Below are 27,627 nucleotides of genomic sequence, written 5' to 3'. Positions count from 1 at the left end.
TGTGTGGCTGTGCTGGGTGCGGCGGCTGTGGACGGCTGTGCTGGGTGCGGTGGCTGTGCTGGGTGCGGTGGCTGTGTGTGGCTGTGGGCGGCTGTGCGTAGCTGTGGGCGGCTGTGCTCGGTGCGGCGGCTGTGCTGGGTGCGGCGGCTGTGCGTGGCTGTGCTGGTTGCGGCGGCTGTGGTGGGTGCGGCGGCTGTGGGTGGCTGTGCTGGGTGCGGCGGCTGTACTGGGTGCGGCGGCTGTGCGTGGCTGTGCTGGGTGCGGCGGCTGTGGACGGCTGTGCTGGGTGCGGCGGCTGTGCTGGGTGCGGCGGCTGTGCTGGGTGCGGCGGCTGTGCGTGGCTGTAGGCGGCTATGTGTGGCTGTGCTGGGTGCGGCGGCTGTGGACGGCTGTGCTGGGTGCGGTGGCTGTGCTGGGTGCGGTGGCTGTGCTGGTTGCGGTGGCTGTGGTGGGTGCGGCGGCTGTGGGTGGCTGTGCTGGGTGCGGCGGCTGTACTGGGTGCGGCGGCTGTGCTGGGTGCGGCGGCTGTGCTGGGTGCGGCGGCTGTGCTGGGTGCGGCGGCTGTGCTGGGTGCGGCGGCTGTGCTGGGTGCGGCGGCTGTGCTGGGTGCGGCGGCTGTGCGTGGCTGGGTGCGGCGGCTGTGCGTGGCTGGGTGCGGCGGCTGTGCTGGGTGCGGCGGCTGTGCTGGGTGCGGCGGCTGTGCTGGGTGCGGCGGCTGTGCTGGGTGCGGCGGCTGTGCTGGGTGCGGCGGCTGTGCTGGGTGCGGCGGCTGTGCTGGGTGCGGCGGCTGTGCTGGGTGCGGCGGCTGTGCTGGGTGCGGCGGCTGTGCTGGGTGCGGCGGCTGTGCGTGGCTGTAGGCGCCTGTGCGTGGCTGTGCTGGGTGCAGCGGCTGTGCGTGGCTGTAGGCGGCTGTGCTGGGTGCGGCGGCTGTGCGTGGCTGTGCTGGGTGCGGTGGCTGTGGCTGTGGTGGTTGCGGCGGCTGTGGGTGGCTGTGCGTGGCTGTGCTGGGTGCGGCGGCTGTGGGCGGCTGTGTGTGGCTTTGGGCGGCTGTGCGTGGCTGTGCTGGGTGCGGCGGCTGTGCTGGGTGCGGCGGCTGTGCTGGGTGCGGCGGCTGTGGACGTAAGTGGCGTAAGTAACAAATAGCTGTGGCATGAAGTGCCACAGCCTCATGGCACAGCAATTTGTTACTTGCGGAGGGTGAGTATACTTACCTGTCCCGTTCCACCGACGCCATTCCGGGCCATGAATATCCCCCTGCTCCCGGAATCGGCGCCTGCGCAGTCCGCGCTTTCCGGCGCTATTTTCTTGAAGACACATTGCAGTGTGTCTTCAAGAAAATGGCGCCGGAAAGCGCGGACTGCGCAGGCGCCTTTTCCGGCACCAGGAGGACAGATTTTCTGTGTCCTCCTGGTGCCGGAAAAGGCGCCTGCGCAGTCTGCGCTTTCCGGCGCCATTTTCTTGAAGACACACTGCAATGTGTCTTCAAGAAAATGGCGCCGGAAAGCGCGGACTGCGCAGGCGCCGATTCCGGGAGCAGGGGGATATTCATGGCCCGGAATGGCGTCGGTGGAACGGGACAGGTAAGTATACTCACCCTCCGCCTCCTGGCTCGTCCCTGTTTCTCTGTTGGAGATCGCGGTGTGTGTTCAGCGCTTACGCATACCGCGATCTCCTGGGAGCGTCGCTCTCTGGGGTCCAGACTGCGCCGGCGCTTGCGCAGTCTATAAAGGCTTCGGACAGAGTGACGCTCCCAGCGTTATATTATAGATATATACACCGTATATACTCGAGTATAAGCCGAGATTTTCAGCCCAAATTTTTGGGCTGAAAGTGCCCCTCCCAGCTTATACTCGAGTCACGGTCGGCGGGTGAGGGGGAGAGGGCGCTGAGGCATACTTACCTGCTTCCGGGGCTCCTGGCGCTCCCCCTGCCCGTCCCACGGTCTCTGGGTGCCGCAGCTCTTCCTCTGTCAGCGGTCACGTGGGACCGCTCATTAGAGAAATTAATATGGACTCCACTCCCATAGGGGCGGAGCAGCCTATTCATTTCTCTCATTTCTCTAATCAGCGGTGCCGGTGACCGCTGACAGAGGAAGAGGCTGCGGCACCGAAGACCAGCTGTTCGGGGGAAGGAGCGGGACGCCGGGAGCAGGTAAGTATGTCTCATTCACCTGTCCGCGTTCCACCCGCCGGGCGCCGCTCTGTCTTCCCGGCGTCTCTCTCTCCGCACTGACTGTGCAGGTCAGAGGGCGCGATGACGCATATAGTTTGCGCGCCGCCCTCTGCCTGATCAGTCAGTGCAGAGAGACGCCGGGACGGGACACCGAGGAGCTGCAAGCAAGAGAGGTGAGTATGTGTTTTATTATTTTTATTGCAGCAGCAGCAGCACAGCTTTCTATGGCACATCTATGGGGCAGTAAGGAACGGTGCAGAGCACTATATGGCACAGCTATGGGGCAATAATGAACGGTGCAGAGCACTATATGGCACAGCTATGGGGCAATTATGAATGGTGCAGAGCGCTATATGGCACATCTATGGGGCAATGAACGGTGCAGAGCACTATATGGCACAGCTATGGGGCAGTAAGGAACGATGCAGAACACTATATGGCACATCTATGGGGCAGTAAGGAACGGTGCAGAGCACTATATGGCACAGCTCTGGGGCAATAAGGAACGGTGCAGAGCAATATATGGCACAGCTATGGGGCAATTATGAACGGTGCAGAGCACTATATGGCACAGCTATGGGGCAATAATGAACGGTGCAGAGCACTATATGGCACAGCTATGGGGCAATAATGAACGGTGCAGAGCACTATATGGCACAGCTTTCTATGGTACAGCTATGGGGCAATAATGAACGGTGCAGAGCACTATAAGGCACAGCTATGGGGCAATAATGAACGGTGCAGAGCACTATATGGCACATCTTTCTATGGTACAGCTATGGGGCAATAATGAACGGTGCAGAGCATTATATGGCACAGCTATGGGGCAATAATGAACGGTGCAGAGCACTATATGGCACAGCTATGGGGCAATAATGAACGGTGCAGAGCACTATATGGCACAGCTTTCTATGGTACAGCTGTGGAGCAATAATGAATGGTGCAGAGCACTATATGGCACAGCTATGGGGCCATAATGAACGGTATGGAGCATCTATTTTTATTTTTGAAATTCACCTGTCCGCGTTCCACCCGCCGGGCGCCGCTCTGTCTACCCTTATGTTTTAATCAAGGCTGGTTTTATTCTTTTTATACCTTTTATATTATTATTATTTTTATATACATTTACATTTATATATTTTATATAACCATTTTTATCATTATTATGTTGCTTAATTATTTTTCTTTTAATTTTAGATTATACTTATTCTATGTATTTTGTGGATTCGAATTCCCATGGTCGCACTATTGGTCCTTCTGTATATAAGATTCATCTGTTTGGAATATTTGGAGAATTTTCTTCATGCCGTGAAGAAGGATCTTGACCAGAATATCTCCTATAATTGTTAATATATCAATTCTGCTAGCCTAATATAGGTGACTCAGATGTTAATTACTATGTTATTTCAGAGATCAATTATGTGTTAGTTTATCCCCTTATAATTGTGGCATTTCTTCTCTCTGTACCCCCGGAGGCTTGATTGTGCGGCATTCATCATTATTATTATCCTTGGAGGTCTAACTTGATATGCTTTTCTATTATTTTTCTTGTCACGTGATTTATGTGTTTCATCTATTATTTTTTGCTCAAACTATACCTCCTGATGCATGATCAAGTAGCAATTACCACTATTTTTGGTGGCATCATTTTTATTTATTTCTACGTGATTTACGTGGAGACTGGGTGTGTTTCACTTTTTATTATTTTATTTTTCACATATATATAATATTCTAATAATAATTTGTGATTATGGTGATATATATATATATATATATATATATATATCATGATTCTTTATGTACAAGGTGTTCATTAATTTTTGGTTCTTGTATATATGTACATTTATACACTTTCTGCACTTTTTGTACAAAATGTATATTATATTATATACTTGTGCTCATCCAGCAGTTCCTGATGCATATCGCACTTTATTATTATTTCCTAGACAAATTTGGTCACACACACTCTCCCTTCCATTTCTTATTTGGTAGCTTCCCAATTGTTAGAGCTTATATATGCATACTGGAAACGTGTATGTGTATTTTTGGATCTTACTGCTAGTATCTATTATTGCCAATATTTATTTAGTAGGTTCGAATACACCGTTCCGAATACAGGGGCTGTCTGCTATCTCCTTTTAGCCCTCCCCTCTTCTCCCTGGTTCTCTTGAGCCCCACACTACAAATGAACAATGGGTACGCCACATCCCATATGCTTCAATTTGACTTGGCCTCTTGAATCCCTTACCCACATCAGCACGCCGGAGTTGTGCGCATGCGTCTTCAGCGGTCTGCTGTTCCTGCTCTCTGTGTCTCTGTGGTCTAGGCAACGCCGGGTACTCGGCTCCTGTGCGTCCGACCACGTGATGCGGGGGGGCGGGGACTTCCGGATCTGCTCGTCGGTGTCTGCGCCACACACTACCCCGGTGTCGGATAACCTTAACACATATAAACTCCTTGATTATAGATCTTACCACCCCCTGACGAAGGATTCTATATCCGAAACGCAGAAGTAGGGGACCCCCGCTACCTGCATCGGCCTGTCAGGAGTGGGATTCCTTCATATCTTCGACCTTCTTCACAAGGCCTGTCTGAAGAGGTTCCGCTGTCAGGGACAGGAAACCAACTGATGCGGGAGAGAGGTACCGCCCTTTTATGTCTGTAGGTTTCCTGTCCCTGAAGGGCGGATCCCCTCTCTCGTTGTGCTGTCATGGCGACTGAATAAACAATGCTTTATCATCATACCGCTGAACAAAAAGTGCAATAAAATGCGATCAGAGATGGATGTAAATAAAAATGGTACCACTGAAAATGTCATCTTGTCCCGCAAAAAAACAAGCCGCCATACAGCTCCATCAGTAGAAAAATAAAGATATACCCGTATATACTTGAGTACAAGCTGACCCGAGTATAAGCAGAGACCCCTAATTTTGCCACGAAAAACTGTGAATACTTAATGACTAGAGTATAAGCCTAGGGTGGAAAATGCAGCAGCTACCGGTAAATGTCAAAAATAAAAATAGATATCAATAAAAGTAAAATTAATTGAGTCATCAGTAGGTTAAGGGTTTTTGAATATCCATATTGAAATCAGGAGCCCCACATAATGCTCCATACAGTTCATGATGGGCCCTATAAGATGCTCCATACAAAATACGCCCATATAATGTTGCACAAATGCTGATTATGGCCCCATAAGATGCTCCATACAGTCATTTGCCTCATGTAATGCTCCATAAATGCTGATTATGGCCCCATAAGATGCTCCATACAGTCATTTGCCCCATATGCTGTTGCTGCGATAAAAAAACAAAGAAATAAAAAATAAAAAAAATCACATACTCACCTCTCGGCGCTCAGGCCCCCGGCACTTGCTATACTCACCTGCTCCCCGTTCCACCACCGCCAGCCGCCGCTACGTTCCCCGTCCACAGCACTGACTGCTCAGGCAGAGGGTGGCGCGCACTAATCGCATCACCGCGCCCTCTGATCTGAGTGTCAGTGCAGAGGATGCAGAAGACGCAGTGGCAGCCGGCGACAGTGGAAGCAGTGGGGAGCAGGTGAATATCGCGCACTGCTTATACTCACCTGCTCCTGGCGCGGTCCCTGCTTCCCCGGCTCCGGCAGCTTCTTCCTGTAGTGAGCGGTCACAGGGTACTGCTCATTACAGTAATGAATATGTGGCTCCACCTTTATGGGAGTGGAGTGGGGTCCATATTCATTACTGTAATGAGCGGTACCATGTGACCGCTCAATACTGGAAGAAGCTGCCGGCGCCGGGGAACCAGGGACCGCGCCAGGAGCAGGTGAGTATGCTTAGACAGCTGCCACTCCACCTCCCCTGCCGACCCCTGGGTATGACTCCAGTATAAGCCGAGAGGGGCAATTTCAGCCTAAAAAAAAATGGGCTGAAATTCTCGGCTTCTACTCGAGTATATACGGTAACTCTCAGACTAAAGCGATGCAAAACTAATAATTTTTTCTATAAAATAGTTTGTATTGTGCAAAAGCGCCAAAACATTTAAAAAAAAAAACAAACAAAAAAACAAACATAAATGAGGTATCGCTGTAATTGTACCGACCTGCCTAACCAATTTTACCACACGCGGAACGATAAGGAAAAAAAAAAAAACAGCAATTCCTGAATTGCTGATTTTTGTTTATTCTGTCTCCTAAAAATTGTAATAGAAAGCGATCAAAAAAGGTCATGTGCCCGAAAATGGTACCAATAGAAACGTTAGCTCGTACAGCAAAAAACAAGCCCTCCCATGAATCTGTGGACGAAATACAAAAAAAAAAATAAAATAGCTCTCAATACATAGTGACACAATAAGTAGTTTTGCAATAAAAAGCGTCTTTTAGTGTGTACAGCTGTCAAACAAAAACCTGATATAAATCTGGTATCGCTGTAATCGCACGGACCTGAAGAATAAAGTCGCCTAATCACTTATACCGCATGAGGTACAGTGTAAAAAAATAAATACCATATTATTTGGATTATAAGACACTAATTCCCCCAAATTTGGGGGGAAAATGGGGGTGCGTCTTATGCAAATGTACCTTACCGGTACCATTGCTGCAGGCCGCAAGCTGGGATGAAGCGGTGTCTGGCGGTGCTGCGGGTGCCTGGAGCTGCTACCCAGTGCACTGCGGATGTCTCCGGCGCACGGCGGCGCTGCGGGTGTGTCCGGCGGTGCTACTGCGGGTGTTTTGCGCTGCTGCCCAGTGCTGAGGGTGCGCAGCCCGATGCTGCTGCAGTGGTCTCCGGTGATGCAAGGGCCCACCCCGGCAAGTCCATGGTTTCCTGTGTGGTGGTCTCCTGGAAAATGGCCGCTGGGCGGGGCGGCGCATGAGCAGATGGAGATATCGGAGACTGCCGCAGCAGCATCGGAGACTGCCGCAGCAGCATCGGAGACTGCCGCAGCATCGGGCAACTGCAGCACCAGATACACCAGCAGAGCACCGGGCAGCAGCGCCGGACACCCACAGCAGGCACGCCGGACACCCCCGCAGCGCCACAGAAGACACCCACAGAGCACCGGGCAGCAGCGCCAGACTCCAGCAGCACTGTCGAACACTCCTTCATCCTAGCCTGCAACATTACCCCACTCCTGCTTCCTCCAACAGCGACCCTGGGTTCCTGCTTCACCGCAGCCACCACCCTCAGTAAGCAATAAGACGTATGGATTATAGGGAGCACCACCATTTTATAAAAAAAAAACAAAAAAAATAAATTATATTTTTCTCCTCAAAATTTGGGGTGCGTCTTATAATCCGTAGTCTTATAAAGCGAAAAATACGTTAACACCAATTCTTAACATGCTGTTGATTTTTTCATTCTGTATCCCAAAGATCGCAGTAAGGCTCGGCGGACACTTATCCTGCGCACACACTGGGGTTTCAGTGTAAATCTCTGAAACACGTGATTCAGACAGAACCTCTAGAGAGCTGAAGATTCCCCATAATGAGGCAGATAGAGACACTGTGATCCGGCGGTGTCCGTCTTTTTAGGATTGCACAAAAGTGCCGTCAGCCAGAGTTTTGTGCACTTCTGAAAAGAAAGACACCGAGGAACAGAAGCCACATGTAGTCCAGAGCAACTCTGCTGCCTCAGTATAGTGAATGGATCCATCGAGGGTTTCATCTGAATCACATTACTCTGAGATTTAGATGGAAACCCCAAAGTAAGTGCTCAGCATAGAGCGCTGGATAACTGTGCTGCCAAACGTTATGTAAAATGTTCCCAATAAAAGCATCCACTCAATCCACAAAAAAAGCAAGTCTCCAATCAGATCTGTCATCTGTTAACGGAAATATAGGGGGCTTCCACTTTACTGGTAGCACAAAGGCTCTGGAAAAGCAAATGGCTACTCACCCACCAAAAGAAATTCAGCAAATTCTCCCCTCGCAAAACCAAATCCCCCCATCCCCCCTTTGAGCCCCAATTTGCCAAAACCACATATAGCGCCAACTTGTTTGGCATTTCTGTAGTGATGAGAGCTCACCTAATATACTGATGCGTGTCTCCAGAAGCATGAAATGGGCATAATGTACTTGTGACCAACATACTGGCCACTACAGTGTACTAGTCACTACAACGGCAATTTGCAATTTTCACTCAGCAACATCCACTGCTGCCTGTTTCTGGAAAACACCCATGGAGTCAAAATAGTCACTACATCTGTTGATAAATTCCCAAATGGTGAAAATTTCCAAAATGGGGTCACTTGAGAGGGGATTCTGCTTTTCTAGCACTTAGGGTCTCTTTATATGGAATCTAAACACTAGTCTAGGAAAATCTGCGCTCCAGGAGGCAAATAGGGCTCTGCCCCCCCCCCCCTCCCAGTTACTCTGTATGGCATAGTAGTACTGTACATCCACATATGGGGTATTTCTACATTCAGCAAAAATTGTGGGACAAATTCTGGTGCCATTTTTACCCAGTTCCCAGTGTGAAAATGTAACACTTGGGGCTAAGGCCAGGTTCACATTACATTTTTGGCGTCCGTTAGACGGACTACGTTACAACGTGGCATAACGCAGTGTAACGTACTCCGTTAACGCCACCATTTAGTCCAATGTCGGACGCATCGTTAGCGCACGCCCACAATGGGCGTGCGCTAGCAATGTGCCGTCATTGAGTGACGGACCCTGGGACGCGGGATGCAGCGTTTCCGGGTCTGTCACTGCTAGCGCAGATAGAGCATCTGCTAGCTCTATCTGCGCTAGCTCGACGACATATCGGCACTTGCGTTAACAGCAGCCCGTTAACGCATGTGTTGAACGGGCTGCTGTTAACGCAATGTGAACCTAGCCTAACAAACAATCTTGGTGGTAAAATTATCTTTTCTTCACTGCCCAATGGTATAAAAGTTTGTGACACACCTGTGGTGTAAATATAATCACTGCACCCTTAGATTAATTAATTGAGGGGTTTAAGTGGTAAAATGGAGTCACTTATGGGGGGGGGGGGGGGGGTTCTGCTGTTCTGGCATATCAGAGGCTCTGTCAATGTAACATGGCACCCTCAAACAAGTGCAGCAAAATCAGCACTGTAATATGATGCTACTTCCCTTCTGAGCTTAGCACTGTGCCTCAAAAGTAGTTTTTGACCACATATGGGGTGTATGGTGAACTCAGGAGAAATTGCACAACAAACTTTGGGGTCCATTTTCTCCTTTTGCCCTTGTGAAAATACAAAACTAGTAGCCAAGAAAGATTTTTGTGGGAAAAATTTGTTTTTTCTTTTCCACGGCTCTACGTTATTCTAGGTGCTCAAAACTCATCTAGATAAGTTTCAAAAGGGGTCCAGTTTCCAAAATGGTATGCCTTGCGGGGGGGGTTTCCATTGTTTAGGCACATCGGGGGCTCTCCAAACGCAACACGGAATCCTCTAATTATTCTAGTATATCATATTCAAAAAGTCAAATTGCGCTCCTTCCCTTCCGAGCCCTCCTGTGTGCCCAAGAAGTAGATTTCCTCCACATATGGGGAATCGGCATGCTCAGGAGAAATTGCACAACAGACTTAAAGTCTTCCTTCAACCTTAATAACTATGTAAAATGTATGGTCCATTTTCTCCTGTTACCCTTGCGACAGAAAAAAAAATTAGGTCTAAATGAAGATTCTTGTGAAAGAAAAGTAAATGTTTATTTATTCAAAACATTCCTGTGAAGCACCTGAAGGTTAATAAAACTTCTTAAATGTGGTTTTGAGTACCTTGAGATGCGCAGTTTTTAGAATGGTGCCACTTTTGGGTACTTTCATATAAACCCCTGAAAGGAACTCCAAATATGATGTGGTCCCTAAAAAAATGGTTTTGTAAGATTTGTTGAAAAAATTAAAAATCGCTGGTCAACTTTTAGGCCTTATAACTTCCTAACAAATCTGGTTGAAAATGGCAGGGCTATGAGACCACTCGCCTGATACCAGACCCAGATGGCTAAGAAAATCAGCTGCCCAATTTTCCACCCCCGGAATGTGCGCGGCTGATTCTGAGGGAATGATTTTCTGCCCATTGCAGAATCCTTGTTAGCTCTACCATAACCTGTTGACTGCGAGTTCTGCCTTGATGGTCTATGTAAGCTACGGCAGTGGCATTGCCCGACTGTATGCAGACTGGCTGGCTGGCCAGCGAGGAGAGTCTGCGAGAGGCGAAGGGCAAAGAAAATTCCTCAGAAGGGTGCATACTGAGGAAGACTGTCATCAAAACGCGCGTCAAGGGGTACATAGGAAGGAACTGTACTCTGGGTATTTAGATTTGTCTGTGGTCTTTACTTTTGCTACTCTTATTAGTTCCCTTGATCTTTGATAGGGCAATCAGGGACAGTGTAATGCATAAGGGGATTATGCACTTTATAACACGCTTTTTCCTGAGACCAATCAAGGAGAGAGGAACTCCCAGATACATGTGTGTGATATATTAAAGGGAAGGTGCCATAAAAAAATGTTTTTTCCCAGCAATTGAAAAAATGTAAATAATTAAGCATCATCATTAAGCATCATCAGCAAAAGAAATAAAAAAGTTATAGTCCTCAGAATAAAGCGATGCAAAAATAATTATTTTTTCTATAAAATAGTTTTTATCGTATAAAAGCGCCAAAACATAAAAAAATGATACAAATGAGGTATCGCTGTAATCGTACTGACCCAAAGAATAAAACTGCTTTATCAATTTTACCAAACGCGGAACGGTAAAAATGCCTCCCCCAAAAGAAATTCATGAATAGCTGGTTTTTGGTCATTCTGCCTCACAAAAATTGGAATAAAAAGCGATCAAAAAAGGTCACATGCCCGAAAATGTTACCAATAAAAACGTCAACTCGTCCCGTAAAAACAAGACCTCACATGACTCTGTGGACTCAAATATGGAAAAATTATAGCTCTCAAAATGTGGTAACGCAAAAAAATATTTTTTTGGAATAAAAAGTGTGTCTTTCAGTGTGTGACGGCTGCCAATCATAAAAATCCGCTAAAAAAACCCGCTATAAAAGTTGATCAAACCCCCCTTCATCACCCCCTTAGTTAGGGAAAAATTAAAAAAAATGTATTTATTTCCATTTTCCCATTAGGGTTAAGGCTAGGGTTAAGGCTAGGGTTAAGGCTAGGGTTAAGGCTAGGGTTAAGGCTAGGGTTAAGGCTAGGGTTAAGGCTAGGGTTAAGGCTAGGGTTAAGGCTAGGGTTAAGGCTAGGGTTAAGGTTGGGGCTAAAGTTAGGGTTAGGGTTGGGGCTAAAGTTAGGGTTAGGGTTGGGGCTAAAGTTAGGGTTAGGATTACATTTACGGTTGGGAATAGGGTTGGGATTAGGGTTAGGGGTGTGTCTGGGATAGAGGTGTGGTTAGGGTTACCGTTGGGATTAGGGTTAGGGATGTGTTTGGATTAGGGTTTCAGTTATAATTGGGGGGTTTCCACTGTTTAGGCACATCAGGGGCTCTCCAAACGCGACATGGCGTCCGATCTCAATTCCAGCCAATTCTACGTTGAAAAAGTAAAACAGTGCTCCCTCCTTTCTGAGCTCTCTCGTGTGCCCAAACAGGGGTTTTCCCCAACATATGGGGTATCAGCGTACTCAGGAGAAATTGGACCCCAAAAGTTGTTGTCCAATTTGTCCTGTTACCCTTGGGAAAATACAAAACTGGGGGCTAAAAATTATTTTTGTGGGAAAAAAAGATTTTTTATTTTCACGGCTCTGCGTTATAAACTGTAGTGAAACACTTGGGGGTTCAAAGTTCTCACAACACATCTAGATAAGTTCCTTGGGGGGTCTAGTTTCCAATATGGGGTCACTTGTCGGGGGTTTCTACTGTTTAGGTACATTAGGGGCTCTGCAAACGCAATGTGACGCCCGCAGACCAATCCATCTAAGTCTGCATTCCAAATGATGCTCCTTCCCTTCCGAGCTCTGCCATGCGCTCAAATGGTGGTTCCCCCCCCCCCACATATCGGGTATCAGCGTACTCAGTACAAATTGGACAACAACATTTAGGGTCCAATTTCTCCTGATACCCTCTGGAAAATACAAAACTGGGGGGTTAAAAAATAATTTTTGTGGGAAAAAAATTTTGTTTTATTTTTATGGCTCTGCATTATATACTTCTGTGAAGCCCTTGGTGGGTCAAAGTGCTCACCACACATCTAGATAAGTTCCTTAGGGGGTCTACTTTCCAAAATGGTGTCACTTGTGGGGAGTTTCAATATTTAGGCACATCAGGGGCTCTCCAAACGCAACATGGCGTCCCATCTCAATTCCTGTCAATTTTGCATTGAAAAGTCAAACGGCGCTCCTTCCCTTCCGAGCTCTCCCATGCGCCCAAACAGTGGTTTACCCCCACATATGGGGTATCAGCGTACTCAGGACAAATTGAACAACAACTTTTGGGGTCCAATTTCTTCTCTTACCCTTGGGAAAATAAAAAATTGGGGGCGAAAAGATCATTTTTGTGAAAAAATATGATTTTTTATTTTTACAGTTCTGCATTATAAACTTCTGTGAAGCACTTGGTGGGTCAAAGTGCTCACCACACCTCTAGATAAGTTCCTTAGGGGGTCTACTTTCCAAAATGGTGTCACTTGTGGGGGGATTCAATGTTTAGGCACATCAGTGGCTCTCCAAACGCAACATGGCGTCCCATCTGAATTCCAGTCAATTTTGCATTGAAAACTCAAATGGCGCTCCTTCGCTTCCGAGCACTGTCATGCGCCCAAACAGTGGTTTACCCCCACATATGGGGTATCGGCGTACTCAGGACAAATTGTACAACATCTTTTGGGGTCCATTTTCTCCTGTTACCCTTGGTAAAATAAAACAAATTGGAGCTGAAGTAAATTTTTTGTGAAAAAAAGTTAAATGTTCATTTTTATTTAAACATTCCAAAAATTCCTGTGAAACACCTGAAGGGTTAATAAACTTCTTGAATGTGGTTTTGAGCACCTTGAAGGGTGCAGTTTTTAGAATGGTGTCACACTTGGGTATTTTCTATCATATAGACCCCTCAAAATGACTTCAAATGAGATGTGGTCCCTAAAAAAAAAATGGTGTTGTAAAAATGAGAAATTGCTGGTCAACTTTTAACCCTTATAACTCCCTAACAAAAAAATATGTTGGTTCCAAGATTGTGCTGATGTAAAGTAGACATGTGGGAAATGTTACTTATTAAGTATTTTGTGTGACATATCTCTGTGATTTAATTGCATACAGATACAAAGTTGGAAAATTGCGAAATTTTCAAAATTTTCACAAAATTTCCATTTTTTTCACAAATAAACGCAGGTAATATCAAAGAAATTTTACCACTATCAGGAAGTACAATATGTCACGAGAAAACAATGTCAGAATCACTGGGAGCCGTTGAAGCGTTCCAGAGTTATAACCTCATAAAGGGACAGTGGTCAGAATTGTAAAAATTGGCCCGGTCATTAACGTGCAAACCACGCTTGGGGGTGAAGGGGTTAAACACTAGGGGGAGCAGCTACTGAAATTGGACAAAAACCTAGTGTACAACTAGCTCACATTACAGCACTGCAGTAATTATGGGCGGAGTCTGCTGACATGTGTGATGTCACTCCTCTCCTCCATTTCTGGGTGTTTGCTAAGGTTTAAGAAAGGATGATATTCAGGAACACAGCGAGAAGACATTTTGTTGGTGATTGCAAAGTTATACTGACAAGTACACAGTCACCGAGGATGGTAGGCAGCAAGGATTCTGAGAGATATGTGGTGGAGGGAGCAGGGTGACAGCAGCACAGAGCATTTCAGGATAGCAGTGTGCTGGTCTGTGGGGGGCACCCTGTTTGATGCGCAGAGCAGCCAGGGATTGTACATGGACACTGTCTTTTATACACATGGATGGACCATCTGCTCCACAGAAATCCACTAAACATTTCTGCGGATTTGGTCTGTTCTGATCCAGACATTGCATGCAAAGACCCCATTCCCCTCCTCAGCTCCTGTCCTGGTGATGTGTGAAAGCAAGGCGACAGGCGCAGTCTGGGGTGACGCTGTGAAGCAGGCTGGGGAGAAATGTAGCCATATAGTAATGATAAAAATGAGACCCCTCTCTTCAGCTGCCTCACCAGCCTTCCCCTGACTGCACCTAACTGGAGGTCATGCTGTCCCCTCTATTACCCCAGACCCGTGTGCAGGTGCTCAGCCAGAACCACCCTAGAATGGGTCCCCTTTCTGAAGATAATACTGCCATAGTGTTCTCACATAATACTCCCATACAGATCACACATAATACTGTCCTATAGTTCCCACATAATACCGACATATAGATCACACATAATACCGCCATACAGATCACACATAACTGTCCTCTAGTTCTCACATACCATCATATAGATCGCAAATAACGACGCTATAGTGTTCTCACATAAAACAGACAGTGTTCTCACATAATTCCACCATATAGATCACACAATACCGTCAAATAGATCTCACATACTACCACCATATAGATCACACATAATGCCGCCATAGTGTACTCACATAGCACCATATACTTCTCACACAATACTGCCATATAGATCTCACATAATGCCGCCATATAGTTCTCACATAATACCGCCATATAGTTCTCACATAATACCGCCACATACATCTTACATAATACCGCCATATAGATCACACACACAATACCACCATATAATTCTCACGTAATACTACCACATATATCACACATAATTCCACAATATAGTTCTCATATAATACCATCATATAGCTTTTACATCATTCCACAATACTGATCAAACATAATACCACCATACAGATCACATATAATACCGTCATATAAATCACACATAATGTAATACAGCATGACCCCCACAGCTCCTGTTATTGCATGCACTGAGCTGTGTGTGCAATGGGAAAAGACATGCAGGGGGGAGGGGAGTACATAGGAGAGGATTAGATACATGGCTCAACAGACAGTATCACACAGCATAGAATTAGATACACGGCTCAGCAGTCAGTATGACACAGGATAGGATTAGATACACGGCTCAGCAGACAGTATCACACAGTATAGGATTAGATAAACGGCTCAGCAGTCAGTATCACACTATAGGATTAGATACACGGCTCAGCAGTCAGTATCACTCAGGATAGGATTAGATACACGGCTCAGCAGTCAGTATCACACAGGAGAGGATTAGATACATGGGTCAGCAGTCAGTATCACACAGTATAGGATTAGATACACGGGTTAGCAGACAGTATCAAACAGTATAGGATTAGATACACGGGTCAGCAGACCGTATCACAGGAGGGGATTAGATACACGGGTCAGCAGTCAGTATCACACAGGAGAGGATTAGATACATGGGTCAGCAGACAGTATCACACAGTATAGGATTAGATAAATGGGTCAGCAGACAGTATCGGATTAGATACACGGGTCAGCAGTCAGTATCACACAGGATGGAATTACGGTAGATACCCGGCTCAGCAGACAGTATCACACAGTATAGAATTAGATACACGGTCTGATGTCCTGAAGAGGAGCTGCAGTGAGAGGCAGGGCAGGAGCAGCACAGAGATTCTCCCCTTCCCCCCTCTGTTACCTCTCTGCAGCTCCTGAGGACATCAGACCACAGCACTCCATCCTCTCTAGCGACTCTAGAGATTACAGCCAGGGCACAAGGCAGAATAGAAGAGGACAGGGAATGGCCGCAGCTGACAGTGTGAAGGGGGAGACAGATGGAGCTGCCCCTCCAACAGCACAGCTCTCAAGTGGAGCTCACAGATACTCCAGAAAGATGGCGCCGATCTCCTGCCTCTGCTGTGATGTGGACAGCCCAGGGGGCATGGCCAGATCACAGCAGGGAGCAGCTCAATGTAAAGTATAGGGTCGGATGCAGACCACAGTCTTCTATGCCCAGGGCAGCCGTATTTGAAGAGTGTAAGTGTCGTGCCGGGACTCTTACACTCCTGCAAAGCAAAATGGCGGCGCCAATTGGCTGAAAAAATAATAATAAAAAAGATATTAAAGTTAAAAAAATTAATTTTGTATTAACAATAATTGTTTATATAAACAATTTTTAATAAAAAAAAAAAATTTGCGGCACCTTCCCTTTAAGTATTTCATATCTGTCTTGAGACTCTTTTGGTTATGAGCACTATGTACTTTACTCTGTATTTACCTATATGCAGTATTTAGCTGTGCCTCAAGCGGAGGATATCAAATTCTTTATATTGGATGTAATACACGTGGTATATTTAAAACTAGGATACTGTCATCATACATGTTCCGTCCAATGTCGGTTTTTTTTTTTCATCCTGTTTTTTCAGTTTGCCGTTTGTGAAGAAACCAGATTGTATCTTAATATCCCAGACAGCCATGTTTTTGCAAAGCCAAAAGAACTGACTTTTCATCTGTATATTGGCTTGTGCATTTAAGTGTTTATGTCTGGTGGTTCAAGAAGACAGACTTGCAAACTGATACCATTTAACATATAATGTAAGTCTGTAAGGGTATGTGCACACGTCAGGATTTCTTGCAGAAATTTCCTGAAGAAAACCGGAGATTTTCTGCAAGAAATCCGCATTTTTTTGCGTTTTTTTTTTGCGTTTTTTTTTTTTTTTTAGCATTTTGCAAGTGAAATTAGCTTGCAGAATGCTAAAGTTTTCCAAGCGATCTGTAGCATCGCTTGGAAAACTGACCGCCATGTTGGTCACGCTTGTCAAACATAGTGTTTGACAAGTGTGACCAACTTTTTACTATGGATGCTGCCTATGCAGCATCAATAGTAAAATATAGAATGTTTAAAAATAAAAAAAATGCTTATACTCACCTGCAGACAGCCGATCTCCTCAGCGGCGTCCGTTCCTATAGATGGTGTGTGTGTGCAGGACCTTCGATGACGTCGTGGTCACGTTAGTGGTCATGAGACCAATCACAAGACCGCGACGTCATTGCAGGTCCTTCACACACACCATCTATAGGTACGGAAGCGGCAGCGTGCACCTGAGAGGCGGGAAGACTCCGGGGGCCATCAGAGGGTGAGTATATGACAATTTTTTATTTTAATTTTTTATTTTATTTTTTTTAACCAATTATATGGTGCCCAGTCCGTGGAGGAGAGTCTCCTCTCCTCCACCCTGGGTACCAGCCGCACATGATCTGCTTACTTCCCGCATGGTGGGCACAGCCAAATGCGGAAAGTAAGCAAATCAATGCATTCCTAGTTGTGCGGAATCCCCGCAATTCCGCAAATTTAATGAACATGTTGCTTTTTTTTTCCGCAATGCGATTATTCCGCGGAAAAAAAATGCAACATTTGCACAAGAAATGCGGAATACACTGTAAAAAATGAGGCATATGTAAGCGTTTTTTTCGCGTTTTTATCACATTTTCATAGCGAAAAAAACGCGAAAAATACTGAACGTGTGCACATGGCCTAATAGTGACTTGTACATACTGTGTGTTTATCTTTGTTTATTGATGTGTGCTGATATGTTAATTGTGCATTGAATTCCAGAACTAGCTTGGTGTGCACACGTTCAGTATTGTTCGCGTTTTTTTCGCGTTTTTCGCTATAAAGACGTGATAAAAATGCGAAAAAAACCGCTAACATATGCCTCCTATTATTTACAGTGTATTCCGCATTTTTTGTGCAAATGTTGCATTTTTTTCCGCGAAAAAAATCGCATTGCGGAAAAAAAGCAACATGTTCATTAAAAATGCGGAATTGCGGGGATTCCGCACACCTAGGAGTGCATTGATCTGCTTACTTCCCGCACGGGGCTGTGCACACCATGCGGGAAGTAAGCAGATTATATGCTGTTGGTACCCAGGGTGGAGGAGAGGAGACTCTCCTCCACGGACTGGGCACCATTATAATTGGTCAAAAAAAAAGAATTAAAATAAAAAATAGTGATATACTCACCTTCGATGGCCCTGGAGTGTTCCCGCCTCTCACCGCTGCATGCTGCCGCTTCGGTTCCTATAGATGGTGTGGTTCAGGACCTGCGATGACGTCGCTGTCTTGTGATTGGTCGCGAGAGCGGTCATGTGACCGCGACGTCATCGAAGGTCCTGAACCACACCATCTAGGAACGGACGCCGCAGAGGATATCGGCTGTCTGCAGAGGGTGAGTATAACCATTTTTTTATTTTTTTTAAACATTCTATCTTTTACTATAGATGCTGCATAAGCAGAATCTATAGTAAAAAGTTGGTCACACTTGTCAAACACTATGTTTGACAAGTGTGACCAACCTGGCAGTCAGTTTTCCAAGCGATGCTACAGATCGCTTGGAAAACTTTAGCATTCTGCAACCTAATTACGCTTGCAAAATGCTAAAAAAGACGCGAAAAAAAGGGGAAAAAAACGCAAAAAAAAAATAAATGCGGATTTCTTGCAGAAAATTTCCGGTTTTCTTCAGGAAATTTCTGCAAGAAATCCGGACATGTGCACATAACCTAAATAAAGGCCCCGTCACACTTAGCGACGCTGCAGCGATACAGACAACGATGCCGATCGCTGCAGCGTCGCTGTTTAGTCGCTGTGTGGTCGCTGGGGAGCTGTCACACAGACAGCTCTCCAGCGACCAACGATGCCGAGGTCCCCGGGTAACCAGGGTAAACATCAGGTTGCTAAGTGCAGGGCCGCGCTTAGTAACCCGATGTTTACCCTGGTTACCAGTGTAAAATGTAAAAAAACAAACAGTACATACTCACCTTCGCGTCCCCCGGCGTCCGCTTCCTGCACTGACTGAGCGCCGGCCCTAACAGCAGAGCGGTGACGTCACCGCTGTGCTGTGCTTTCACTTTACGGCCGGCAGTCAGTCAGTGCGGGAAGCAGATGGCAAGGGACCTGACGGACACCGGAATGTGAGTATGTAGTGTTTTTTTTTTTTTTACATTTACGATGGTAACCAGGGTAAACATCGGGTTACTAAGCGCGGCCCTGCGCTTAGTAACCCGATGTTTACCCTGGTTACCAGTGAAGATATCGCTGAATCCGTGTCACACACACCGATTCAGCGATGTCAGCGGGACCTCAATGATCAAAAAAAGGTCCAGGCCATTCCGACACGACCAGCAATCTCACAGCAGGGGCCTGGTCGCTGCTAAGTGTCAAACATAGCGAGATCGCTACTGAGGTCGCTGTTGCGTCACAAAACATGTGACTCAGCAGCGATCTTGCTAGCGACCTCACTTAGTGTGACGGGGGCTTAAAGCAGAGAAGGAAAGACTGCAAATAGATTGAATGGTCAAGTAGTACTAGGTAATCTCATCACCATTGTTTGCTATATCTTGATGTTGAACTAAAGGACACTGGATAATTCTAAAACTAGCTTACATGCCTTGGGTATAAAATTACTCAGAGTTCACATCTTGGGAGTCTGAAGTAAGACAGAGCTACCAGCGAGACATTCTGAAAACCACCCAACAGACAAGAGAAAGGACTGCAGCCAATTCATCATGGCACCATAAGAAGGGACACTGATCTAGGATTCTATAGGATACAACCTAGGGGTTTTCGGCTCCGGTTGCAAGGACACAGATTGATCCAGTGACCATCTCTGCACCATGGATATGTTTGGAGAAAGCCAGGGTTGGGACCCGCTGGTCGCATGGTTCCATGAAGATGGTCAGATAAGCCAGGTGGTGACTCTCGTGTCAACTGGCTTTGGACCTTGTATGGACTCTATGGGCAGTTCTTGGTCATCTCCCTATGCTTGTCGTTACCCCTTCTCTGTGCGTTCATCCACAGACGGAGTAGCAACCCTGGGAGCTCTGACATGTCATACTGGAAATACGTGGAGACGCAGTGATATTTTATATGCGCCCATATAACCAAACAATTCCAGTCATGTTGGGAATGTTCTGTTTGCTATTGTGTGCTGTGGTTCAATAAAGTATTGCCACCCTGTTTTACCTTAACCCTGTGTTGTCTGTGTAGTGTACTGCCCACGAGGAGATAGAGCGGGCGTTCAGTGGTATGAGCCGTGGTCCATGCAGTCTTGCTAAAGACAGCCGGGCCAGCGGACGAGAGCACCCACTGGCCCCGTTTCTCCGTTACACCGTTATCTCCTTAAAACATTTTAAAATTATTTATTTTCTATAAAGACATTAGTGATTCTTTACGCTGTGTTGGGGGACTTTTGTTGCTAGTTTACAGATTTTGGGGTTGGTCCTCCGTACTTTTGTGGCTATTCGGTTTAGTTTTGTCATTGAATTACCTTGCAAAAGGATGCCATTGCGTTTTTGGACCATTTCTGGGGGGAAAACACATCAAAAACCCATCGTGCGCAGCCTAACAGTGTGTGCATTTCATATTTGGCATATAGTGCCCTAAGAAAATTTAGCATGGCCTGGAAAACTCATTTAATATACAGTTCAATCTAATGTGTTGAACCGTGTGAACATAGCCTATAATTGTAAAATATAAAATATAGAATATACTGCATTCTATTCTAGACCAACAAAGGCTATAGACAGCTGATTATGCCATTATCAACTGGGCAACAAGAAAGAGGTGTGCAGAGCTGCGGTCTTCTCTGCCAGAGAAGGTTGCTTGAGAACAGGTCTAATACCTATCATCTAAATAGGAAGAACAAAAGAGCCAGGGCAGAGTTGGCACAAAAGCAACCAAAGACATGCAAGATGTCCTGTAAATTTGTACAACAAATTGATGTGGCTACTTGTAAAACAAAACCCATAATATGATTACACTTTTAGAACCATCTAAAGTCAGAGTATTAAGCAACCTGGTTAATCTCTATATAAATAGTCTAGAAAAACTGTTATAAAATGCTAAAAATCAGTAACAAACTATTTAAAATATTTACCTTTGCCAAGTTGGATATTATTTCTCGTCCTTCTACTCTCGCATAATAGTCTTCATCAATGAGCAAGGGTTCAATAACGACAAGAATCTGAAAGAAAAATAAAAAAGTGTCCCTTTCATAACATTGAAAATTAGAACTGTGAAAATAACATAGAAGACATCAACTCGGGCTGGAATACACCGCCGGGTGTCCTAAATTGAATTAACTGCCTAATGAAAGACTACACAAGTGTCCAGGCCAAGTCTTCCGCTGCGAGCACTGTACATGTTTCACAGATCTGTGAATCCAGCCTAAATTTACCTTACAGTTCAGAGTGACATTCAAAATTTTGTGTTTCAGTAATGGAAATAAACTTTTTTTTTTAAAAAAAGCTTTGCGATTTGGGTTAAAACCAAGGTTTGTTTTAGGCTTCTTATGGATCAGTGTATCCAGTACGTGTAGTGACATTTTCACACGTACTTGAGACCAGAAGCATCGCTAGGCAAGTAGATCCAGGGCCTGGGTCCTGGACCATGAGTGCACTGCCCAAATCTCTATATATACAGTACAGACCAAAGGTTTGGGCATACCTTCTCATTTAAAGACTATGAAAATTGTACATTCACACTGAAGGCATCAAAACTATGAATTAACACATGTGGAATTATATACTTAAAAAAGTGTGAACCAACTGAAAATATATCTTATATTCTAGGTTCTTCAAAGTAGCCACCTTTTGCTTTGATGACTGCTTTGCACACTCTTGGCATTCTCTTGATGAGCTTCAAGAAGTAGTCACCGGGAATGGTTTTCAATTCACAGGTGTGCCCTGTCAGGTTTAATAAGTGGGATTTCTTGCCTTATAAATGGGGTTGGGACCATCAGTTGTGTTGTGCAGAAGTCTGGTGGATACACAGCTGATAGTCCTACTGAATAGACTGTTAGAATTTGTATTATGGCAAGGAAAAAGCAGCTAAGTAAAGAAAAAGGAGTGGCCATCATTACTTTAAGAAATGAAGGTCAGTCAGTCTGAAAAATTGGGAAAACTTTGAAAGTGTCCCCAAGTGCAGTGGCAAAAACCATCAACCGCTACAAAGAAACTGTCTCACATGAGGACCGCCCCAGGAAAGGAAGATCAAGAGTCACCTCTGCTTCTGAGAAGTTTATTTGAGTCACCAGCCTCAGAAATCGCAGCTTAACAGCAGCTCAGATTAGAGACCAGGTCAATGCCACACAGAGTTCTAGCAGCAGGCACATCTGTACAACAACTGTTAAGAGGCAACCTTCTGCAGCAGGCCTTCATGGTAAAATAGCTGCTCGGAAACCACTGCTAAGGATAGGCAACAAGCAGAAGAGACTTGATTGGGCTAAAGTACACAAGGAATGGACATTAGACCAGTGGAAACCTGTGCTTTGCTCTGATGAGTCCAAATTTGAGATCTTTGGTTCCAACCACCGTGTATTTGTGCGATGCAGAAAAGGTGACCAGATGGACTCTACATGCCTGGTTCCCACCGTGAATCATAGAGGAGGTGGTGTGCTGGTGCTTTGCTGGTGACACTTTTGGGGATTTATTCAAAACTGAAGGCATACTGAACCAGCATGGCTGCCACAGCATTTTTTTTTTTTTTTTTTTGCAGACAAGCAGGGTTTCCCTGACACAGCCCTGCATGGTGGTCCATGTGATAACCTTGTAGCTCCTCTTCCTGCTTCCTGGCACTCCTGGTAGGCATCACTTACAGCAGAGGAGTTCTGACTGCACAGCATCATGAGAAGGTGGTGAAGGGAAAGGGGGCAGGGCCAAGTCTGTGGAGAACAAGGTTAAGAGACAGACCTGAAGCCCTTCTCATCTGTGCATGTTATTACAGGAGGTGAGTGGATCTATATATATATATATATATATAACTTATGTCCACAAGGGATTGAATGTATGTAATATTGTAACTGAAGAAATCTGGAACTTTTTAATGGAAAAATAAAAGGTATATTTTACTCTACCATTGGACTGATCGATGGAGAAACAAAAAGTTTTTTCTTTACTTGTGTGGATTTGTCCCAATCTGTTTTCCGTGCGAACTGTAACCACAAGTTGGATGTATTCCGGTTTCTTCAAAGCGGTAAGCTGGTCTTGCCAAAAACTAACTCTCACTCTCTCTCTCTCTCTCTATATATATATATATTAGCTGAAGAGCCCAGGGTTGTCCGGGCATAGTAACTAGCTGTGGTTAGTTATAACACATTATAATGATTATATTGCACATAACATTTCACATCATATACGCAACACTACTGATTTGCAACACAAATTAACTAAATTATTACCGAAGTATTGATAGCATTTTATTTTCAACTCACTCAAGAGCCTTTTGATAAATAACATTTTTTTTTCCCTTCCGATGCAAAGATGAAAGATTTTTGGCAGTTCCAACTCTTGAACAGGCCAAGAAAAGTTGACCACGAGAAAAGCATGGAGATTGCAAATCGATCCCTACTATTTTCAAGAACTGTCCCTGAGCCTTGTTAATGGACATTGCAAATGGCAGTCGAACTGGAAACCGGAGGCATTTAAAATCAAAAGGCAAATCAGATGGAATTAGTGGAATTCTTGGAATGAAAATGTCCTTTCTCCTTTGGCACATCCTGTCAAAATGGTTGCTTACATTACATGTGTAAACAGGTTCCGAAATTGTCGCTGTTGAACATAGCAAAGCTCCTGCACTGGTACACAGAACACAACCAGTGCCATTTTGTTTAAGCAAAAGCATTTTTTAACACAATATTAACCCCTTAATGACTGCTGACACGACTTTTAGCGGCGGCACTTAAGGGGCCTTATTCCTCCTGCACCTCATGCTCCTTTTTACACATCCTCCTCCTTTATATACAGCATTTTTCTGCAGCACAGCTTTTCTCCTTAAGGCCGGCGTCACACTAGTGTATTGCATCCGATGCGAGATCATCGGATGCGATATGCTAATGACATTCGGCTCCTGCTCGCAGCAGAGCAGGAGCCGAGTGTCATGCGTCTGTGCTCCGATTCTCTCGCACAGGGAGGATTGGAGCACAGCTGCGGAGGAGGCGGAGAAATGAATTTCTCCATCTCCTCCATTGCTGGGGTCCGCTTATAACGCACAGCACTCGGATGATATCCGAGTGGTGTGCGCTGTCTCACTCGCACCCATAGGCTTATATGGGTGCGAGTGAACCGAGAGTTTTCCTGGGTCCGAGACAATCGCAGCATGCTGCGATTGTCTCGGACCGAGAAAAACGGCCGACAAAAAGTCGGCTGGTGGGAGCTGCTCCATAGCTGAACATTGGTCCGAGTGCAATGCGATTTTTTATCGCATTGCACTCGGCCGTTTAAAACGCCAGTGTATAAACGCCTTATAGTCGCCTCCTCCGGCAGAACTTCACACTCTTCTTCCATATACACTTGGAAACAGTTGATCCAGAGAGAAATTGCACTAATAGCAATAAAGCGCATCGTGTACATAGCCTACTACTTCAGCAGCACCACACTTTTCTCCTTTAGACCTCGTTCACACGTTATTTGGTCAGTATTTTTACCTCAGTATTTGTAAGCTAAAACTTGGGAGAAAAATAATAAGAGGAAAAGTATATTAGAAACACGTCACCACTTCTGTATTTTTCTCCCACTCGTTCTTTTGGCTTATAAATACGGAGGTAAAATACTGACCAAATACTGAACGTCTGAAAGTGGCCTTATACACAGCCTCCACCTGCAGCTCCTCATTCTTCCCTATACACAGCCTCATACTGCAGCAGCACCTGACTTCTCTCATTTTCCCACCTCACTCCTCATTTTCACCTCACACGTCCACAGTAACTTCCTGTTATGAGCACAGCTGTGTAATCCATGAGGCTCCTCCCTTTCCCTTGATGTCATGCCTCAAAGGAGCAACTCCATTCTAGACACGACAAAGCTAGATATGGCCTGTGCCTGCCACGCACTGATACTCTGAAGGCAGCGGCACTGATAGGGACGTCGTAACCGTTGAGTTTTGCAGGGTGGCATAGACGGGGCTTTGCATGTGGAGTGAGTGTGGCTATGCGGAGTGGGCGGGGCTATGTGGAGTGGACGTGGCTTGATACATACACACGATACATACACTCCGCTGTAAATATTATAACTACATACACACACACAAACTGCTCAAAAAAATAAAGGGAACACTTAAACAACAATATAACTCCAAGTAAATCAAACGTTTGTGAAATCAAAATCTCTTAGGAAGCAAGACTGAATCAATTCTACATGCTGTTGTGCAAATGGAATAGACAACATATGGAAATTTTTGGCAATTATCAAGACACTCAATAAAGGAGTGGTTCTGCAGGTGGGGACCAGAGACCACATCTCGGTACCAATGCTTTCTGGCTGATGTTTTGGCTTCTTTTGAATGTTGGTTGTGCTTTCACACTCGTGGTAGGAGACAGGCCAGTACACCAGGAGACGTGGAGGGGGTCTTAGGAGAGCAACAACCCAGCAGCAGGACCACTACCTCAGCCTTTGTGCGAGGAACAGGAGGAGCACTGCCAGAGAACTGCAAAATGACCTCCAGCAGGCCACAAATATGCATGTGTCTGCACAAACGTTTAGAAATCGACTACATGAGGATGGTCTACGTGCCCGACGTCCACAGATGGGGGTTGTGCTCATAGCCCAACACCGTGCAGGACGCTTGGCATTTGCCACAGAACACCAGTATTGGCAAATTCGCCACTGGCGCCCTGTGCTCTACACAGATGAAAGCAGGTTCACACTGAGCACATGTGACAGACATGACAGTCTGGAGACGCCGTGGAGAGCGATCTGCTGCCTGCAACATCCTTCAGCATGACCGGTTTGGCAGTGGATCAGTAATGGTGTGGGGTGGCATTTCTTTTGAGGGGAATCTGTCTCCCCATTTTTCGCCTATAAGATGTGGCCACCGCAATTAGGCACTTATCTACAGCATTCTGTAATGCTGTAGATTAGCCCCAGATGTAATCTGCAAGATAAGAAAAACAGGTTATATTATACTCACCCAGGGATGGTCCCGATTCGGTCCGATGTGCATTGCGATCCGGGTCCGGCACCTCCCACCTTCTTACGATGATGTCCTCTTTGCCGCGGCTCCTGCGCAGGCATACTTTATCTGCAATGTTGAGGGCAGCGTAAAGTACTGCAGTGCACAGGCACCGGGAAAGGTCAAAGAGGCCCGGCGCCTGTGCACTGCAGTACTTTGCTCAACAGGGCAGATAAAGTATGCCTGCGCAGGAGCCGCGGCAATGAGGACGTCATCGTATGAAGGTGGGAGGTGCCGGACCCGGATCGCAATGCACATCGGACCGGGAACGCCCCTGGGTGAGTAAAATATAACCTGTTTTTCTTATCTTGCAGGTTCCGTCGGGGGCTTATCTACAGGATTACAGAATGATGTAGATAAGCCTCTGATGCAGGTGGCCGCATCTTATAGGTGAAAATTGGGGAGACAGATTACCTTTAAAGCTACAATGCTCCTCTTGGAAATATGCAAATTGTCTCTTCAGAGTAATATTATATATATATATATATATATATATATATATATATATATATATATATATATATATATATATATATATATATATATATATATATATATATATACACACATACACACACACTAGGTGAAGAGCCAGGCGTTGCCTGGGCATAGTAAGTATCTGTGGTTAGTAATACCACCTCACTTCTCTTATTTTCCCATCACGCCTCTCATTCCCCCCTAACACTTGTCACCTTGCTGTGGCTGAAGGGCATACATGAATTGGCCAATTTATGCGCTAAGAATCTCCATTTAACTGGAAGTTTTATGAAAAAAATTTTTTTGAGAAATGTATATTTGTCTGTGTTTTCACATGGCCGATTCATGTACATGTGCTGCTGTGATTTTTTTATCTATGTGTTGCAGTTTGCAGCGTGCACGTGTTCACATTGGGAGTGCTGATTGTTTTTTTTTTTCCTCTGTTTGTATGGATGTGGCAGCATCCAGACTTATCTTGCACTCCTCCCATTGACCTTGCAGGTGGCGGTAATCAACTCTACCTGCCCATAAATTGTAGGCTTAGCCCAGAGTGACATGTTTTGTCCAGAGTTGTAGGCTGGTGGCCCAAGAGTGGCATGTACAGTAGAGTAGGACCCATCAAGGGGAGATCACCTTGCCGTGGTTGATGGGCATACATGAATTGGCCAATTTATGCGCTAAGAATCTCCATTTAACTAAGTTTTATGAAAAAATATTTTTGAGAAATGTACATGAATCGGCCATGTGAAAACACAGACAAATATACATGTGCTGCTGTGAATATATATATATATATATATATATATATATATATATATATATATATATATATATATATATATATATATATATAGAGAGAGAGAGAGAGAGAGAGAGAGAGAGAGAGAGAGAGAGAGAGAGAGAGAGAGAGAGAGAGAGAGAGAGAGAGAGAGAGAGAGAGAGAGAGAGAGAGAGAGAGAGAGAGAGAGAGACTCAGAAAAAAGAGGCAGCACTCCATAGTAAGGTGATAGCATGTGGTTGGTTTAATCGACCCACACAGCCGGGCGACGTTTCAGCTCTCAAGCTTGAGAAAGGCTCGGATAGAGCTGAAACGTCGCCCAGCTGTGTGGGTCGA

The 27,627-nt window shown here is 45.5% G+C and overlaps 1 protein-coding gene across 3 annotated transcripts in view; it reads right to left on the bottom strand.

Annotated features, from left to right (window-relative positions):
• SF3B1 (splicing factor 3b subunit 1) overlaps nucleotides 1-27,627 on the bottom strand; it is a 460,811-nt gene that overhangs the window by 241,891 nt on the left and 191,293 nt on the right. For all 3 annotated transcript variants that reach the window (XM_077275636.1, XM_077275635.1, XM_077275638.1), the window contains one exon: nucleotides 20,968-21,054. In XM_077275636.1, coding sequence (XP_077131751.1) covers nucleotides 20,968-21,054 — 87 coding nt within the window. The remainder of the gene's footprint in view (nucleotides 1-20,967; nucleotides 21,055-27,627) is intronic.

The sequence above is a fragment of the Ranitomeya variabilis genome, chromosome 7 (genome assembly GCF_051348905.1).
Source record: "Ranitomeya variabilis isolate aRanVar5 chromosome 7, aRanVar5.hap1, whole genome shotgun sequence".
Classification (NCBI taxonomy): Eukaryota; Metazoa; Chordata; class Amphibia; order Anura; family Dendrobatidae; genus Ranitomeya; species Ranitomeya variabilis.
This window is presented reverse-complemented; position numbering and strand designations above follow the sequence as displayed.